Source organism: Drosophila biarmipes, chromosome 3R, assembly GCF_025231255.1.
Source record: "Drosophila biarmipes strain raj3 chromosome 3R, RU_DBia_V1.1, whole genome shotgun sequence".
Taxonomy (NCBI): domain Eukaryota; kingdom Metazoa; phylum Arthropoda; class Insecta; order Diptera; family Drosophilidae; genus Drosophila; species Drosophila biarmipes.
In genome coordinates this window covers 27,753,480-27,772,261 of record NC_066616.1, presented here as the reverse complement: position 1 = coordinate 27,772,261, position 18,782 = coordinate 27,753,480, and the positions used below count along the sequence as shown (strand labels likewise).

The 18,782-nt window shown below is 46.6% G+C and overlaps 3 protein-coding genes across 7 annotated transcripts; all 3 read left to right on the top strand.

Annotated features, from left to right (window-relative positions):
- Positions 1-561: 561 nt before the first annotated feature.
- On the top strand, positions 562-1,801 carry LOC108024334 (serine/threonine-protein kinase GG21441). Its single transcript, XM_017094235.3, has one exon. It carries the CDS (start codon positions 664-666, stop codon positions 1,777-1,779), a length of 1,116 nt encoding a protein of 371 aa, XP_016949724.2. The 5' UTR covers positions 562-663; the 3' UTR covers positions 1,780-1,801.
- A 674-nt stretch (positions 1,802-2,475) lies between these two features.
- LOC108024650 (G protein-activated inward rectifier potassium channel 3) lies at positions 2,476-7,316 on the top strand. Of its 5 annotated transcripts, none has more exons than XR_001768173.2 (6): positions 2,476-2,823; positions 3,272-3,519; positions 5,792-6,066; positions 6,123-6,905; positions 6,962-7,076; positions 7,135-7,316. XR_001768173.2 is itself a non-coding variant. In XM_017094708.3 (5 exons), the coding sequence occupies exons 2-5, from the start codon at positions 3,272-3,274 to the stop codon at positions 7,230-7,232; spliced, it is 1,404 nt and encodes a 467-aa protein (XP_016950197.1). In that variant the 5' UTR covers positions 2,476-2,823; the 3' UTR covers positions 7,233-7,316. The 5 variants fall into 5 exon arrangements, 2 of the variants coding, with proteins under 2 accessions (XP_016950197.1, XP_016950198.1); XR_001768174.2 differs by having other exon boundaries at positions 2,478-2,823; positions 6,965-7,076; XM_017094708.3 differs by lacking the exon at positions 6,962-7,076.
- Positions 7,317-14,333: 7,017 nt separating this feature from the next.
- Positions 14,334-14,803, top strand: LOC108024471 (E3 ubiquitin-protein ligase TRIM50). Its single transcript, XM_017094391.3, has one exon. It carries the CDS (start codon positions 14,367-14,369, stop codon positions 14,673-14,675), a length of 309 nt encoding a protein of 102 aa, XP_016949880.1. The 5' UTR covers positions 14,334-14,366; the 3' UTR covers positions 14,676-14,803.
- The last annotated feature ends 3,979 nt before the right edge of the window (positions 14,804-18,782 follow it).

Here is an 18,782-nt window from a genome sequence, read left to right as displayed (position 1 = left end):
AAACTATTTAAATTTATGTGGTGTGAAGCAGACTGGTGGGGCTGGGGCAAACGTGAACCAGATTAAAACCGGTGCCCTGCCGTCCAACTTAATATTTCGCATCATTTTAGCAATAAATATATAAATCTCTCAAGAGGGGGTTAATTGAGAAAGTCAACCGAATCGATTTGTCGACGATTACAGAATAGCCGTTGCGTTGCGTCGGCTGAAAAGCAAATTACACCCCAGGATCTCCAAAGTGTCACTATGATGGACTACAAATTTGCACTTGGCGCGAGTTAAGTGGCCACGGCCCCCAACGGATTACCAGGGGGCATCTGCGAGTTCATCCAATCCAAGTGCCCAAGAATCGGGGGGGCGGACACACACACTGGGCGACAAAGCTGATTATTCAATTATACCAGCGGCTTTGGCGCTCTTCATTCGCGTCCAGCCGCTGCCATTCACAATTTAGTGGATCGTGCATATATTACTCGGGGTTGGGGAATGACGGAAGAGCATTGAGCGAAAAGCCCCGTGTGTCTACCGCATGGAAACCCAGCGGGCCAAGCAAAAGGCTTTAAAAACTAGGAAGGGTCCCCTAGACAGCAGGGATAGTAAAACAGTTTTTTTTTTTTATTTTGAACTCTTTAATTTTGATATTTTTCCACAATTTGGCGCGTAATGTCGGAGAAAGAGAAGTTTTTCCAGCCCAAGAGGCTGCAGCCCCGCCCCCCCAAGGCTTTGCGGGTGTGCTTCCTGCGGAATGGAGACCGCTACTTCCCGGGCGTCAACATGGCTATATCCAGGAGCCACTTCAAGGACTTCCAGGCCCTGCTGCAGGCAGTCACCGAGGCCCTAAGACGCCACGTGGTCCTGCGGTCGGCCATCAAGAATATCCTGCGGATTGATGGCTTGCCCCTCACATCGCTGGGCTGCTTCAGCGAGGGCGACATTGTGATCTGCTGCTGCCAGTACAAAGAGTTGGCTTGGGTCGAGTACTGCGTTAACAAGGACTTCCAAAGGCAGATGGACTTGCAAAGCCGTTGGCATCAACGTAAGATACGAGAAGGGACCCTGGAGAAGATCACGGCTCAGGATATGCCAGAGGCCATTCAGCTTTACATCTGTAACCTGAAACCCGTGGTGCAAACTGCGAGGACGCTGATCTGTCGTGGCAGGACGAGGGCTAGCCGGATGAATTGCATCGTGAAGATGGTGAACAAGCAGTACATGAACTACACCTGCGAGGATCCCTATATAGAGGCGGATGTCCTGCGGCGCCTGCAGTCGCACCCGAATATTGTGGAGCTCATGTACTCCGTGGAGGAGGAAAGGTATATTTACATGGTGTTGGAGTACCTGGACTGGGATGTGGAGGAGGTGCTGCAGAAGTACGGTTCCATGTCGGAGGCAAATGCCAGATTTGTGGTGAGGAGCACAGCGGCGGGACTGAATCGCATGCAGCAGTTGCAAATCATCCATCGGGATATTAAGCCCGAGAACCTGCTGATACGCTTTTCACCGAGCTCCGGGATTAGGCTTCAATTGGTCAAGATAGCTGATTTTGGATTATCAGCATACTACCGGGGCAGCAAACTCCATTCCTACTGCGGAACCCCATGCTACATGGCCCCTGAATTGGTGGCAGGGTCGGGCTACGATTACCAGGTGGATCTTTGGTCACTGGGCGTGACCCTCTTCCAAATGCTTCCTTTCCTTTCTAGCCCAATAACTTTGTTATTAACATTTGTGAAATTCACAGTACCTTCAGATTTGTTTAGGTTATCAATAAATTAAAATAGTTTAGGCACCTCACAAAGGGACAAGATTTATGGCCTGGTGAATGGTTTTAATTGGCTTGATGCCGTTGAAAGTCAACTACGCATGACTTTACCGATGACTGCACAGTGATATGTGTTTGGATATATCTCGGCCATTAACGTCACAATTTATTTATTATTTGTGTTTGCACAATGCAGCCGAAATGCGCGTGAGTCCGGGGGTAAACACTCGGATATTACGTATACGACACCTTGTGCTCGAATCCGAGTCAAGATACAAAATACAAACGAGGGCCATTGTTTGCGCTGTCTATTTAAGCGGAGAGCCCAGTACGTCTGATAAATCAGAACTTTCCGGACCAACCCATCGATATGGCGACACTTCATGAGGGGCATACAAAATATCAGGCAAATGCCACCCCTTCCTTCCTCGTCACAGCCTCAAGGTCGACTGCATTGAGAAGTGTCTTGCCTTCTGATTTCGTTGATAAGATGAGCTTATCGCACTTATCTTCCGCTTCGCTTTCAATTTACGAATCATTCCAATTGAACTTATTCCGCGGCAAAGCCACAAGCTGTATCTTTTAGTAACAGTATCTGTGAGAGAATCGCCGGGTATTTGCAGTGTGTAATTTTCTCTCTACCCCATGTGTGTGTGTGTTCATTTACAGCTCGACGCTTTCTGTTCACAACTTTTGTTTAGTTGGAAAAATGTTCTTTCAGTCGGCCGTCATTTAATCCATTGGTCGGACTTGCGGATCCGTAGATCTCGCTGTGACAGTCGCTTTGTGGCTGCGGCTTCGGCGGACTGTGATCGCACAGCCTCAGATTGTCTCATTCCTGAAACGACACGCGACTAGAAACCAGAAACAATTCCGCAGAGCTCTTAAATTATTATTATACTATATTGTTTCCAAAACATATTGAAGCTCTTTAGCGAATCAATGGTCAGCTAACGTTTAATCGGTTGAAAGGTGTCAATTAAATGAACTCTTAGGAGGTGCTAAAATTACTTAAGCCAAAACGTGCCAATCGCTCGAAATTCAGATTAAAATCCACGGTGCGTGCTCTGAATTTTCATATAACTTTCATGTACGAAAAGTGTTTGCCTCAGATCTTGTGAAAAGTGCAGAAAGGTGTGAAAATTCAAACAGCTTACGGAAGTGGTTAGAATTCTAGATACCAATATTCTGTAGTTTATTCATTGGCCCTTAAAAGACCCCAACAATTATAGAGATTTCAAGCTATTTATATGCTTGAATGAGATGGCAAATGTTTGCTATTTAAGCCACAAATAAATTAAACTGATAAAATATCTAAGAGTTTACTTTGCCAGCAAACCGCAAAGATCTGTGAGAATCAGCTGACAGCACTGGCAAAAAAGGAAAATAGATTTCTCGCACCTGGGTTGCACTTATCACAAGTTTCTGTTTGCCCACTCGACGCTTGAGTTACGGCTGCCAAATAGATTAATTGAAAAGGCAACTCCTCCGCCCGACCTCCCACAGATGCGATTCAATTTCTCCACCCACTCGGCGGCGCCCACCACAACTACAACCACCCAGGCCAATGGCGGCGACAAGGCCGCCCAACCCCTGAAGAAGGCCATCGAGGCGGATCCCGATTCCCTGGACAGTGTGATCAGCAATCCGCAATCCTATCCCATCACCATAGTGCCCAACCGGCCGGCCAGCTTCTATGGCCTGTCCCCCAATGGCAAGGCGAGCGCCTTTCCGCGCTCCCAGCCGAGCTGCAGGTGAGTGGCCAACTACCATTTTCTAAGCTATTTACCCGGCCTAAGTGATTGGGTCAATAAGTGCCGGTTAGTTAGAGCGGCTCTAATTGCTTGGGCCAACTCAGACCACTTTAACGTCGTGTCGGCCTGGGCGGCTTCGTGTGGCGAGGAGCTTCAGTTTCGTTCAGCACCGCGAAGTTAGAACGTCTTTTCAGCGAGATGCAGGTGCCGCTCAGCGATGTCCAGGTCCTGCAGGACCCCGCCGATGCCGAGACCCTGGTGGGCGGCGACAAGGAGGAGGAGACCTTCGCCCACATGAAGGAGTGGAAGCGCCAGTACATGCGCGGCATCTCGCACACGCCCTCGCAGGCGGGCGTCTACTATGAGGCGCTCAAGGGATCCAGCCACTCGCTGGCCAAAGGGTGCGAGTTAGCCAAGCTAGTGTTGAAGTGTATCCGAAAAGATTTGAAATCGATTCAGGGTTTGGAAAAAGAGCAATACTTGACGAAGTGCGAGCAATTTTTGAAGTGATTTAGGTTCAACGTGTGTAGAACAATTATTGCCATTGCCAAGATACAATTAATGAAAGTACTTTTCTTTAAAGAAAATCTATTTAAAACGGAAAGTAGCTCTCTTAGCAAGTGTTGAAAGATTAGTTTAAAATTTTCATAGGAAGAGAGGCTTTGAAAAACTAATTCATAATTGTTTCTAGCAAACAGAAATGCACTTTAGTTTAATACTTCTCCCCTTCATTCCTTTTGCAACCGGATTTCCTATATCCCAAACACAAACCAAGGAAACCCGCGAAAGCAAAAATAGGAGCTTGGGGCAACAATTACCCAATTACTCAGAGTTCCGCCGGCTTTCCGCCCAGTAATTAGCTCGTCAAGGGGCCTGACATTCAACTTGAACTTGCCGACAGTCGCTCCATCACATTACCGCCCGTATCATCATCGCAGTGCGTCCGTGTCACGTTGCGCATCTTTTGGGCTTTTTGTCTAGCTGATTAGCAGAATGCCGCCCGCCGTTTGCGGTTGTAATTTATACGGCTACGCCCACGGGTTCCAGTTTGTTTTGTGGACTGCAGATTGCAGGGCAAATGATTTAAGGGCGCGTTACGAATGCGATCCATTAGGCCGGGCACTCGATCTTTTTGTCTCCTCCGAATCTCGATGGCATCTTATTCTCACACCTGTCACCTGCTAAACGCTTGGCCAAAAAGATTTTCCATTGGATAGGCCCAGCTTCCTCTTTCCCAGTTTTTTTTTTTTTTTTGTATCTTTCTTGTTTTTTGTCTATTGCGTGGGCCGCTCAATAATGAACTTAATAGAGGCCGCCACTCTTCAAAGCGTACGCATGAATCATCTGGCACAAATTTAGCCAGCTGAGCTCTAAATTTGATTAGCGGGCATTAATGCAATCGGCACAATGCCAATTAATCGACATGTGCCAGTGTCAACGTGGGGTTAAGGCAATTGGCAGCCGAGAAATGCCGGGTCATGTGGGTGTTTGCCGTCGGCCGTTGCATCCAGCCCTCTGAAAGATTCGTTGCTGTGACAGGCTGAGGTAATAAATCAAACAATTTGTGGGTGAGCTGCAATTAAGTGCCATAAGCAGGAGCGGATCGGATTGCTTTGAATCTGCAGTACGATCTCAATCTGTCGGATTTTTCCGCCTTGCGACATCGCGACATTGGCATTCGCGGCTGGCGGCGTTAATTAGATGCACTTCTCGTGTGCCCAGGCCAAAAACAAACGACTGCAAATGCGCACACTTAATTTGCACAAATTAAACAACACGATGTCCAGACATCCAATTTCATCTGACACTTGCATAAATCATAGAAATCATATTCAATGCCATTTGTTAAGAGGAAGATGGTTGAAGATGTTCAGGCAAATGTAGATAAGGTAGAGTATAGGTTAAATAAAACATGATGAAAAGTGGATATTTAGTTTCAAATTTATAGACTTACCAATTTGTATTGCCAAAATTCCTTAACAGTATAACAACACCCCGAAAAAGATATAACTTCTTTTTCGATATTCGTGAAGAACTTCAATAAACTTGCTCTTTTCCACAGGCGTAACCCTATTAGTTATTATTAATACCCTTAATTATATAATTGCAATACCATTTTTATTCATGTAAAATAATTATTGCCTAACAGAATTTGATACTGTTATTCTCTAGGTAAATTTCATTGGTGACATGATGATATTATTGAATTATGACTCAAAAGATTGCACACTTTTAGGCTTTCTATAAAAATACTTTATTTTCCTACCCGCAGATCTCGCAATTTCCGGCCTGGCAGCATGAGGAGAGTTCGCCGGCGAGCGGTGTTCAAGAACGGCGACTGCAATGTGGTGCAGAAGCACCTCCAAAGGCGGCGGGTTCGCTTCCTGCAGGACATGTACACCACCATGGTGGACTGGCAGTGGCGGTGGACCCTCCTGGCCTTTGCCCTCAGCTTCATCCTCTCGTGGCTCTTCTTCGCGCTCATCTGGTGGCTAATTGTCTACACACACGGAGATTTGGAGGAGCCCCACTTGCCCGATAACCAAGGTGGGTTAGGTCTCCGAAAATCCCTTTAAATTTTCAACATTTTCTTTATCTCCCAGAGGAATCTGGCTGGGCGCCCTGTGTGTCTGCCATTGACGGCTTCACTTCCTGCTTCCTGTTCTCCATCGAAACGCAGCACACAATTGGCTATGGCGTGAGGACCACTTCGCCCGAGTGTCCAGAGGCCATCTTCATGATGTGCTTCCAGTCCATCTACGGCGTGATGTCATCCGCCTTTATGGCCGGCATTGTCTTCGCCAAGATGACGAGGGCCAAGCAAAGGGCTCAGACTCTGTTGTTCTCCAAGCATGCTGTCATTTGCCAGCGGGATGGCTGTCTTTCCCTGATGTTCCGGGTGGGAGACATGCGCAAGTCCCACATCATAGGAGCCGGAGTGCGGGCCCAGTTGATAAGAACGAAGAGCACCAAGGAGGGCGAGGTGATGACGCAGTACTTCACGGAACTGGAGATCGGCACCGATGACTCCGGCTCCGATTTGTTCTTCATCTGGCCTATGGTCATCGAGCACAAGATCGACGAGAACTCGCCGCTGTACAACCTGAACGCCACCGATATGCTGCAGGATAAATTCGAAATCGTGGTGATCCTCGAGGGCACCGTGGAGTCCACTGGCCAGAGCACTCAGGCCAGGTCCAGCTACATTAACACCGAGATCCTTTGGGGCCACCGCTTCGATCCGGTGGTGCTGTACAACAAGGATCTGCAGGCCTACGAGATAGACTATGCTCGTTTTAACGAAACCACTCAGGTGGACACGCCACTGTGCAGTGCCAGGGAGTTAAATGAGATCTACAAGATCCAGGAGGGATTCCGCACACCGGGTAAGAGATAGGGGGAAATACTTCTCAGATTATGTTGTTTATTGACCTCCGTCCAGCAGAAACCACCTTCACCATGCGTCAACTGTCCCACAATCATTCCGATCAGGCCTCTTAGGCGTGTCCAGTGTTTCGTCCCCCTGTTGCTGTAGTTTGTAATCGTTTTTGTCCCTTGTGAGTTCGTTTAATCATTCATCACTGGAGTCTGGACTAATAAAACTTTCCCCTACAGTTTCCTGCTCGATCCAATCCAAGTGCTTCTGCAGTTCCGGCTATCAGACACCTGGAAGGCAGAGCCGCCTGCGCTGGCAGCACTCGGTGCCCTTGTAGTACTTCGCCCCGACTATCCACACACCTGGGAGCAGCCAAGTTCCCCTACGAAAATAAGTTAATAAACGCTTTAGTTTGAGTCTACACCCAAAATTGCATGTCCCTGGGTCTCTGGGAGTGCATACAAATGACACATAATTGCCCCGCTCGCTGCCAGGTAGCAGTTGCACTGGGGACCAACCCACTCATTAGGCATCATTAATAACCCGGCCATATCAATGCGAGAGGTGCCAAAAACTGCCCAACACAAGCACGCACACACACAAATAATCTGCGAAAAACAAGTTCGTTGCTTGAGTCTTTTGTTCGTGGGCGACTAGGGTGAGTATTTCACATCGAGGGTGTTCATGGGGCCATGGCGCTAGCTAGAAAAACATTCATATCCTTTTAATTGAAATTGAATCAATAACTCTTATTTGCGCAAACTAATCAACACTAAATTATAACACTCACAGAAAAACAACTTGAATATTTATTATCGCATTTATCACCGCTCCCAGGGTGGATACCTAATGAAATGTGGGTGTGGGTCAGATGCCTGGTATGCCTGTGCCTGTGCCTGTGCCTGTGCCCGGGCCATAAATACAATGCCAAATTTCAGCAACTCTATTACAACTCACCCGAAAAAAATTAAAGCAAAATAGCAAAAATAAAAATCGGAACGAAAAAATAAATAGGAGTGCAAACGAAATCGAAATGAATGTTGGCTGCCAAAGGCGGGGGCTGTCCCAAGGGGTGGAGCGCAGAATGGTGGTTCAGTGGCTTGGTGGCTCGCTGGCTCACTGGCTCGGTGGTGCAGTGGTGCTGAGTGCTGAGCAGCAGCGTCCTTAACCCAGTTTTCGGGGCACCGCGGCCGCTGAGTAGAACCAAGCAGCCAGGCAGTCATGTGGGGCGCGCTTTATGTTTAATTACTTGTTAAATGTTTTGTCGCTTTTATCAGCTCACAGGCTTAAGAGCCCCATTAGCCGCAGTCGAGCACCCACTACCCCTGGTGACATGCGTCGCTCTCGGGCATTTTGGGCCTTTTGACTCTGGGGGGCACATTCGCAGAGGGGCAAACGAGACATAAATGTCTATGGCCGCCCGGGCTTTTTGTGTGATTGGCTTCGACGAAACGTGCCGGCTGATCGACAGAATTAAAATATTATTCGCGCATGAACCGTTGCAGGCAACGAGCACCGCATGTGGCACACTGTTTGCGACTTCCACCGCGACTTTGCCTCCGACTGTGGCACGTTTCGAAGACAAAAGGCGCCACCCAAATGGCTGCACTCCACTACACTCCACTCCACTGCAGCCACTTGGCCCCGCGGGTCATAATTCCCTCGGCAAACCCCCGAAAAACGTTTGCCAGTTGTGCCAAACAATTTCTCGTGTAATTTTTAATGTGCTGCACAAACACGCGAACAATGCATGAACGTGGTCCGTTTGTCAGGCTAACCATGTCGAATGCTCCTCAGGATTGACATGCCAACATGGAGAGACATGGTGGACCCATCTGCAAATGGGCCCCGGAAACTGGAGCAAGTCTTGGTGGTCAATGAAGTACTTTTGATGATTTTATAAAGGGAAGATGAAGGGAAGGGAAGTGGTGGTTTAAGATAGGATCGATTTCTCAATGTCATGTTAACTTTTAGTTTAATTGCTGTTTGATAAACATTAGGTTCCTGGCTTGTGACATATATTTTACATTCAGAAAACAAAATTGTCCTGCTGAACGATTTAACTTCAAGTTAACTTTCTCAGACAGACAACAAACTGGAACCCTAACCAGACATTGAGAAATTAGAAACACAAGTGGTTTGAGGCTCCCCAAATAATCCTTTTTTAACCGCAATCATAACTCCTCAAACCCAAAATTTGACAGCCAAGTGGCGACAGTGACTGCCTAATAAAGACATCAATTGCGAGGATGACTCAGGTGGCTTTTGGCCCGGAGATCCGGAGGCCGGGAGCTGATAAACGAAGTTGCAAAACAAGCTTAAAATTAACTGCGGCCGGCAGTGCGAACAAAACAAAAGGTAGAACATGCTACATAACTCATCCATAATCAACACTGTTTACATAAATTTCAAAAATTATTACACGGCAACGGTGGCCAATGGGGATTCCAGCTCGCTGCGGAACTGGGACTCAGGCTCAGGTTCAGGCTCAGACTGGGACTGGGACTTCGAGCTGGACCTGAAACCGAAGCTGAGGCCGAGCAATGGGATCGGGGAGAGCGCGTGATGAATGCTTAAATAATGCGCTTAACCCTGTGCGAACATAATTTATGGTGTGCGGATATGCATGAGTACAGTACAAGCCGGTCGGGCAGCAACACACGCTGTTTTCATTGTTATTACACGGACGTTGTTGCCGTTGACCAATCTGTAAGCCCCCTCCGCTGCCGCCGCACTGCCATTTTGGCCAAATTGATTAATTACGGTCATTCGGGGACGCAGCAGCGCTGCATAAGTAGCATAAAATGCCATAAACCGCCGGCCAGGAGTCGCATCTCGAAGTCATTTGCCACTAAGGACAAAAGCCGCCAAAAAGGCGAAATTACTCAGGCGTAGCGAACGGAGCGGGATCTTCTTTGGGCCAGGTCGCAGCTTGAGCCTTGCCGCTATATGCCGCAATTGATTTAAGTTACTCGGAATGGCCACCGAGGGGTTAAAGGGGGGCAAGGAGGCCCCACAATATCGTATATAACCAGAATGTACATATAATTGTGAGTCGCCTCTGGGCGTGCTGCATGTTCTGTTGTAAGTAATAAGCATTTTTATGTCGCAATTGGCCAGGGAGGGGTTAAGGGCAGGCCGAAAATAATGCTTAACACGCCGTTGCCGCTGACATGCCCAACTTGATGACTGCGCTGCCCAGCCGCGGGCCTTAAACCGCTCCACTCAGCTCCACTCTCTGCTTGAATAATATTGAAATTAATTATTTTTGATGGGAATTATTAAGTAATTTTTAGGTGGCCTTAGCTCGTTGAGCGGCTTGCCTCTTGCCCCTGCCCCCTAATTAATTGTATTTATTAAATAACATAATAAATTAGCGCTTGCACTTGTTGTTATGCTTGCTCCAATTAAGGAAGTGCCACTCCAAGACGTTCAAAATGTCGGCTCTGAGGTCCCCACCAAATTGGCTATCGGGTCAACCGGTTTTGCGATTTTTTTTGTATATTTTGGTCATTTCTCTGTGGCCCGGCTTTGTTGATAACGCGCTTTAATTAAAAATCTGCATACATTTTTGGGCAGTTGCAAGTCTCGCTGCCTTTTTTCTGCGCCATATCGCGGAGACCCGCCAAAAAAATATCAAAGTCAAAAGCGGCACAGGCTCTTTTATGACAGATCTCACTTTAAAGTTGACGTCCGAACTGTCAAAAAATAACACTTCAAGTCTGCGGAGAAGATGCAGTTTCTTCTCTCGCGTCCGTAAATTTATATTATTTTGCTGGATTTCTGATGTGAAGTGAAGTTAATTTAACGGGCTTCGACTGACACAAAAGAAATTCAACAATAAGGTTTAAGCTTCCACTTGATACACAAGTGTTTTGTAAGTAAGTGCTTTAAAATGGCAAGGGCTCTTACGAAAAGATCAACGTTTGTCATCGATTTTGTAACCGTTTAGAAAATTATAGATCATTCATCAAAGAAGCTTTAGAAACTTAAATGCATAAAGTCACTTTCAGTTGAAGTTCAATTTTTGCATGCTTATCCTTCATGGTAGCTTTAACGAGTTCCACATAAAAAAAGCCGTCTTAATTTTTCAAAATTATAACCTTCATGCTTGATTGTTTTCTGACGAAGCTGGATGCCTGACCAGAGAGTTCAAAGGCCTAAAAATCGGCTTGTACTAACTAGGCAATATAGCTGTGCCGAAATTAAGACCATAAAAAAGCACATTTATACGAGCCTTCTATTCAAATGACCAATAAGCAAATGTGTAATTTTATTTCCAGCCCAACTTCTTGATGGCTTTTTCAACGGGCCCTTTCACATTTGCACATAATAATGTTTTGGGCTTTGGCTTTTTGGAAAGTCTTACTTTGGCGGCCTGTGAAAATGATCTCAGATTCGGATCGAAATGCGATGGGTGGGGATTTGGGCATTTTCAAGATGATTCCATAGGCTGTAAACAATTTGCAAACGACCGAGGCAGAGTTATCTTAATGATGCATAATAAAATTATGGCGGCAATCAGCCGAAATCAATAACAGACCGCAGAGAAAGTAATTATTGGCCGATCAAGTGGCTCCGACACCCGTCAAATCAGCGGCCCGGCTCTTATCCGATAAGAGGAGCTTTCGGCTGAGACGCGGCCAAGATGAAAGTGGCCAGGGGGTGGGGCAGGTTTTAGGAGCCCAGGATGCCGGGAGTCCATCTGCTGCTCGTTTGCGCCCATCGTCACTTGATTGAAGGCCCAGAATGCAGGAGCAGGCAACAAATCAACGCTTGCACTGCTCTTGCTCTTTTTTCTTGCATTTTCCAAACTGACCTACAGCAGAAAAGGCAGATCGCAGATACCAGCTCGCCGGACCGCAGTTTTATTGATGCAAATTGCATGCCCTGGGCCCTGTAATCAGTCCAGGTCCGAGGGCCCTGTGCGTGCAATTTGAGCGACAAGGCGATCCCCGCCAGCCGGGAAGCCAAGGAATTGGGTCACATTCGGTTGCGTGGAGCTCACTTAACCGCGATGATTGGCCAAATGGGAGATGGCTAGTGGCGGCGCCACCTAGCGCCCGCTGGCCGAACCACGTCACTCGGCCTGATTGACAGCCCCTCTTCAGGGATGAACGCCCTTGTCGTCTGCAGCGCTGTCCTTGCCCATGTAACGAGCTTTAAATAGCTTCAATTACAGAGGCCGAGATTGCATAATGCCCAGCTGGGATTCCTGCTCCTGGTCGCCCCTTTTCCCATTCCCTCCCCCCTCGGAGGCTTTGAACTTAATACTGGCAGACAGAGCTTGACGAACGACAACGGCACGCCAGGAGGTCATGTCACAAAAATATCCATTAACACATCATAAAAATTAAAAATTAAGAAACCATACGAACGAGGCAATAAAACCGCAATGCCTGTAAGTAAAATATAGTATCTGTACGGTGGAATAAAAACGCCAAGGCATGCCAAGATAATCGCAGACGAGAGAGAGAAAAGTGAAACCGGTAATTATGCATTATGTATGCACGCCACCAACGCGGCGGATTAAATGAGGAATGAGGAGCCGATGGAGCTGGAGGAGCTGATGGGGCTGGGGACCAGTCCAGGATGGCCAATGTGAGCCAGAGCCGGCTTACTGTCTGCCCACGCTAAGTAGGAAACACATTTTTTGCGACGCTTTTTTTTGGATTTTTGGCAATTTACGTGCCTCGGCGCGCGACCCGCAAACAAAAGACTTAAGCGACGAACCAGCAGTAACATAAATTTCACTTAATTGCAGCAGGCAAAAGCCAGAATGCATTCAATCGATAAACCGAGTGCAGCGAATAAATGAGCCCGGCACGCTGGCAAAATGCTTAATGCCATTCGCCTGCAAAAGTATGCAAAGCACATAAAATTAAGTAAAACAAAAGCTGGCCAGAACATTTATCTCCACTTCGATTGAGCCTTCCATTGAAATGCATGTGGAGCAGTTCAACGTCTTCCGCCTGAAGATCGCCGCTTGCAAATTTGTCGCAAGATCAGCGAAAACCACTTCCCAGTAGCAGTGGCTCATTTTCATTGTGCCGGGGCTTATTTCTCACTCGCAGGCAATGACAGTGAATACGAGTACACTCGGAGAAATTTTACTATATTTTAACTACAGAAAAAAATTGTTTTTCAACTTTAAATTCCAGGAAAAAAGAGGGACAGTATCTATCTTACATTACAGCACAAGGATTTCATAAAATAATTTCATAAATTCAGTAAAATAAAGATTGGTTCTGACTAAATCATCAAATAAATTGGCATCTTCGAAATTTATGTAAATTGGTAACCATTTTAAAAAGAGCTTTTGAATTCTCACAACATTTCTTGGAGCACCCTCGCGCTCGAAACTTTTTGCGTGGCTTTTTGGCCATTTTTCCCCTGCAAGTGTTAAAGTCAACAATCGTGAGAAAAGAATTTTATTGTTGTTCAGCCTGTGTGTGGGGCTGCACTTTTTTCGTGCCTTTTACAGTCTTTTTGTTTATTTTAATTTTGCGGATACTGAAGGTCACTCAGCTTTATGCCTTGATTGCCGGCCGCGGCTGGGCCAACTCGAGGCTCAAGTTGAATTCTGTTTTCGTATCTTTTTGGCCTTTTTTCGGCTGCATATGATGCCAGCCAGCCAGCCAGCCAGCCAGGCAGTCAGCCCCAAAAAGTTGCCTTTGTCTCATTTTATTTTGCTTTTTCCGGCCGCCGCTGCCCCCTTTTGCGGCGCTCATGTTAAATTGTCCGTTTCATGTTTCTGCTTAAATGTCAGTTGTAATTTGTTGTATTAACCCATACCACATGAATTATGTTTAGTTCGAATGTAATTGATTTGAATGCAATTTGAATGGCAACAACATACAGCCCAACACGGCAACAACAATGGCAGCACTGGCAAGTATTAACAATAACACAGCCACAGGAGCGTCGTCGGCAAGGCAAATTGAAAATTGCCCTCAACTCTGGCCGAGATTAAATGGAATTATGCAAAAGAGCTGCCTGGGAACGGGCTGCGGCGATCCGAACACGATCTCAATGAGAACTTCATCAAGAACTGGGTGCAGCTGGGATGAAGTGCCGAGGTGTTGCCTTGGCTAACAATGTTATCGATACAAGTCGGCAGTAAGTCAGATATCGCAACACGACCACGTGACAGCCCCAGCTTTTTTTGGGGGTCTTTCATTGTCATGCTCTGTGTTCATGCTAAATAAATCAACTAACTTAAAAATCCTTCTATGGCGTCTTTATTTTATATGATAAACAAAATCTTAGCGAAATGATTTAATATATAAAAAGTTTCAGAAGGCCATGAGTTGTCAATTAATCTAGCTGGTAACCCTTAAAGGAAATTCTGCCTTTGCGAGCTGAGCGACGTCCCTTTAATGTGTGTCCTTATATTTTGTAGTCCAAGCCAGTGATACAAGTGCATCCAGTACGCGAGCTAACCTACTAATCCGATTCAAACCTTGTGACCATGACCGCTAACCCGTGCATATTCTGTTTAGATGAGCAGAGGCTTCCGCACCGCATATCCTGCGGCCACTCCTTCTGCACGGACTGCTTCCAGAGGTACTTGCAGCTGGGTCAGGACTCGCGGTGTCCACTCTGCAGACGCGACTTCAGGGCGGACCTCCAGCCTTCTCCTCCGCCGAGTGAGAGCTCTTCAGAGGATCCAGTCCCTGAGAATGAGTTGGACACGCTGGTGCTGACCCTTTCGGAGCAGGAGTGCCGGTTCTTCGAGCAGCTCTACAGGGACCTACGTTTGACCAGCGGTTGGGAATAGATGGGGCAGGAAGACCCTGTTAATGATATATGATACTTGTTATTTTTTGTAGATACCTATTTGTTTATATTTATACTCTCTATGCGAAAAAACCTCGAAAGAGTGCAATGTGCTTTGCCAAAGATAGATGGTTTCCGGTGGTTACCTTTGTATATCGATGGGGAACACAAACTGAAGGCTTAGGAACTTTAAAATAAATTGCATTTTACATAAAAAAACGTTTACAATATATTAATTTTCAGAGACTTTTTTCAATGCCTGCAGAAATCCACAAATTACATTTTTTAAATATCTGATTAAATTAAATTAAAAACTGGCGATTCTAATACTTTTTATTTCAGTTATTTTTTACAGGCTCTAAAAACATAGATATATATACATATAAGAATAGCATCTTGTTCTACCTCCCACAGAAACCTACAAAAGAACACCTCAACTGCCGCGCATCTACCGAAAAACGGGGTCTTCCGGGCCAGATCTCGGGCCAAGTCAGGTGCTTAGCCCGGCCAAGAGCATTGCCATGTTCTCGGCTATCGCCATCTGCTCCTTTGCGGCGACTGCCCATCCATCTGCAGGGGCTGGAGCCCCGCCATCGATCAGCATTTGTATCTGCTTGTGCAGGCGCAACATAATTAGACGCTTAGACCGGCTAATTGCCGCCGAGTCGGGGCTGATAAATTGATAAGCCCGGCCGGCGATGACCAGCTAACGATGGCCATTAGCAGAAGTGACAGCGGCAGTCGCAGCAGCCAAACGGGCGGCTGAAAAATGGTGCAAAAATGTTTATTAAATGTCCATGCCTGACCGCCGGTCAGTGGAGCAGTGGGGCCCAGGCCTAGCCCAACTTGCAACATTGGCTGCATTTGCTGCATTTGTTTGTTTGCCGTTGTCTTTTTGGGCGCTTTATCGCACGAATCATTTCTGGCTGGCCATTTTGACAGCGTTTTGAGTCAACAACATGGCGCATGCAGCAGATACGAATCTAAGCGGCACATTATGCAACGGCCGGGCGATCGTGCAAATGCTAGGAGCCAAAAACTATCTCATGGATTTGCGCAATTTGTCATCCTGGAATCGGAATCTGAATCGGAATCGCAGTCTTTGGAGGCTGGGGTGTGGGACTGCAGGTCCAGGGAGGTGCTTTTCTGCGAGTGCGTGTGTGCGGGCGTGGCCGGCTAAAACAGTTTTATTGATAAGACTTGCCAGGCGACTTCGATATGGCATTTAGTTGGCCAATTATTAATGCCCCTTGTCGCCGGGCTGCGTGTAATTTGTGGCAGTGGTTCGAGCCGCTGAGCTGCCGAGCCGCCGAGCCGCTGAGCTGCCGAACTGCAGTCTCTGCAGTCACTGAAATGCGATACAGATACAGGCCGGCGATTGCTCATTTATGAATGTCCAGCGATGGCCGCGATGTGCGATCGTCAATCTTCGAACTTAGCCACGCTTACATGTGATTTAACAAGCTAACAAGCTGCGGCTTTATCGCCGATTAGCTGCTCGCGATTGCATATGGTAGCAGCATGGCATAGTCTAGGCCAGGGTTCATCGAACGCTGCTGCTTTCAGCGGATCAGCGTGAGGCACATGCAACGTGCCACATTTTTAGCATTTTTATTATCGCAAGTCATTTGTCAAATTGCTAAACTGACATTAAAGCCGCCTTTCCTGTGGGCTGATAAACCAATTTGACATTTCGGCCGGCTGCGATGATCGATGGCTGTGCGAGATTCCCCCGATCCACCCAAAATCCAACTGGGAGTGCAGCCTGGTGACATTTTTGCGCCAATTTCGGTCGCTGGGCCATCAGTTAAGAGCCCAGTTAAGAGCCCAGCCATCAGCCATCGGCCCGGGGACCTCAGACCCTCAATTCGCATTTTTCGCTTTCAGTTTTGTAGCTTTTCGCTTCGTTTTTTTCGGCTAAAAGCGGGGCAGGGGGGGCTTTGTTTTGTTTGGAGTTGCTGTTTGCATGCGTGGGAGTTGCACGAATTGTGTCGTTAAATAATGCTCCATGTTTGTCCTGCACGAGACCCGCGAAACACACAAAACGAAACGAAACCAAACCAAGTCAAACAAAACGGGTGCACTGGGGAAAATATCGGGGATTAGAAAGAGGACTCAAAGTTTTAGGGATCCAATAAATTTAAAAAATTAAAAAAAAAGATTCTAAAACTACATAAGTTGCACTAAAATATTTGACAGTATTTAATTTTCCCTTTATTTACTTACATTTTAACGTTCAAATAAAATGTCTTATCTTCAATTACATAAGTTATCCAAAAGTACTTTTTCCCATTTTCATATTGAATGTCACATATTTTAGTATTTAAATCCCATTTTACAATGAAATTCACGTAATTTATTATAAATTTCTATCCAATTATAATTCACAAAAAATGTTGTACAATTTTAAGGTCCTATGAATAAGCACATTTAATATTGAAGCATTAAAAACTCGTGAAAATAATCATAAACCATTAGTTGATAATAATCCCATCTTCTTCAATCAAGAAACACTCATCATTTTTAGTGGCACCTGTTTTTCAAATTTCTTATAAATCCATTTACGAATAATGCCCACTTTATGTTAACCAGCCATAAAAAACGATGCTTAGCATTAGTTTTTGCAGTGCCGGCAAACAACAGCAAATAAACTGGAAACTGGTTGGCCGAGAGCGCGGAAGCGCTGCTCAAATGGCAACTGGAGCAGCGTTTTGGGTGGCCGGACGGATCGGGTCCAAGACTAGGACCCGGGGTCTCGAGACTGGGGTCTGGAGTCTGCTGCTTCGAGTCCTACTCAACATACTGTAGTACCTGGCAGCCGTGCCGGCCTTGCATTTGATGTGGAAGCTGCTGCCGCCGCGCCGCTTTGTTTAATTGATAGACGACGATGACTGCGACGACCCACGCGGATCTGCTGCGGATCTGGGAGGCTGTGAGGCTGCCGCTGCGGAGCTGCTGCTGCGGATCTGGAGGAGCGAAACCGGCGGCACGCGATGTCTTGACTGTTCGCCTCTTTGGCGGCCGACCGCCGGTGGCATACAGCCCATCGAACTCAAACTGTGCGCATGCGCATGCAACAGAATGCGACGACGTCGCGGCGTTGACAGATTGATGCCCCCTAACTCAGTTAAGGCCCCCGCCTCATTATTCAAAGTACTCGTGTGTGTTTGTGCGGAATTTATCAAAGTCCTCCCGCAAAAAGTAGGGAAAATAAAGGCTAAGGTTAGCATGTGGGCCAGTTGTCTTGCTTACTACCTTTTTTTTTTTTCTTGTAGGCCCATGTTCGCGTGGGCGTCAAGTGCTGTTTTCCCCATGGTCGAAATAAAACTATTTGCAGGTCAGTTCAGATAAGTTCCCTGTGTGTCCCTGTCCAACTTTCCTTTTGGCTAAGGGCAGTTCTCCTCAAAAGTGGCACAGATACATTGCTGTGACTGCAACTGGGACTGCAACTGTGACTGCCATTTGGGTGCGGCTTAAATTCTCATAAATCTATGGCCCAAAAATCAGCCATATGTACATATGTAGATAGGTACGTACACATGCTGGCTGGAGTAATTAAAGCAGTTTAACATGTCTGTGCCTGGGCCGTGAGTTTTGGCCAGTTTTTGGAGCTGTCACAACATCAGCAAGCCTTCATTCATGCTCTGCGACAGCCACAAGCCAGCCAGTTAGCAGAGCTCCGTCAGTTAGTCAGTTTGGCATTCTGTCAGTCAGTCAGTCAGCCAGTCAGCTGGCCAGCCATTCAGTCGGCCAAAAACTTGCCATAAATCAACTCATTTGAAATGCATCAAAGGCAGCAATCAGAAACAGAAACAGTAACAGTTACAGACACAGAAACTGCCCAAAAGAAAAACGCAGTCAGTTGCACAAATATTTTTACACGTACCAGCGATTTCCAATTGAAATCGAACATTTCAGCGGAAAGTGACAATGCGCGGGCGGGGCACACAAATGCTATGCTATAAAAATAAATAAACAAAAAACGCTAAGCCCAGCTAACGTGTTGCACAATGTGTGAAAACAGGATCGGAGTCCTGCCTAAACATTTGTCAACCCAGCGGCGCTTATATAATCGACAATGCAGATTCGTAGAGTTCTGTTTTTTTTT

Excerpts from the sequence above, each read along its gene's own strand:
- LOC108024334 (XM_017094235.3), top strand. The coding sequence starts at position 664 with ATGTCGGAGAAAGAGAAGTTTTTCCAGCCCAAGAGGCTGCAGCCCCGC.
- LOC108024650 (XM_017094708.3), top strand. The coding sequence starts at position 3,272 with ATGCGATTCAATTTCTCCACCCACTCGGCGGCGCCCACCACAACTACA. Across the intron at positions 6,067-6,122 it reads CCACTTGCCCGATAACCAAG|AGGAATCTGGCTGGGCGCCC; the intron begins GTGGGTTAGGTC and ends TTTATCTCCCAG. Across the intron at positions 6,906-7,134 it reads GGAGGGATTCCGCACACCGG|TTTCCTGCTCGATCCAATCC; the intron begins GTAAGAGATAGG and ends TTTCCCCTACAG.
- LOC108024471 (XM_017094391.3), top strand. The coding sequence starts at position 14,367 with ATGACCGCTAACCCGTGCATATTCTGTTTAGATGAGCAGAGGCTTCCG.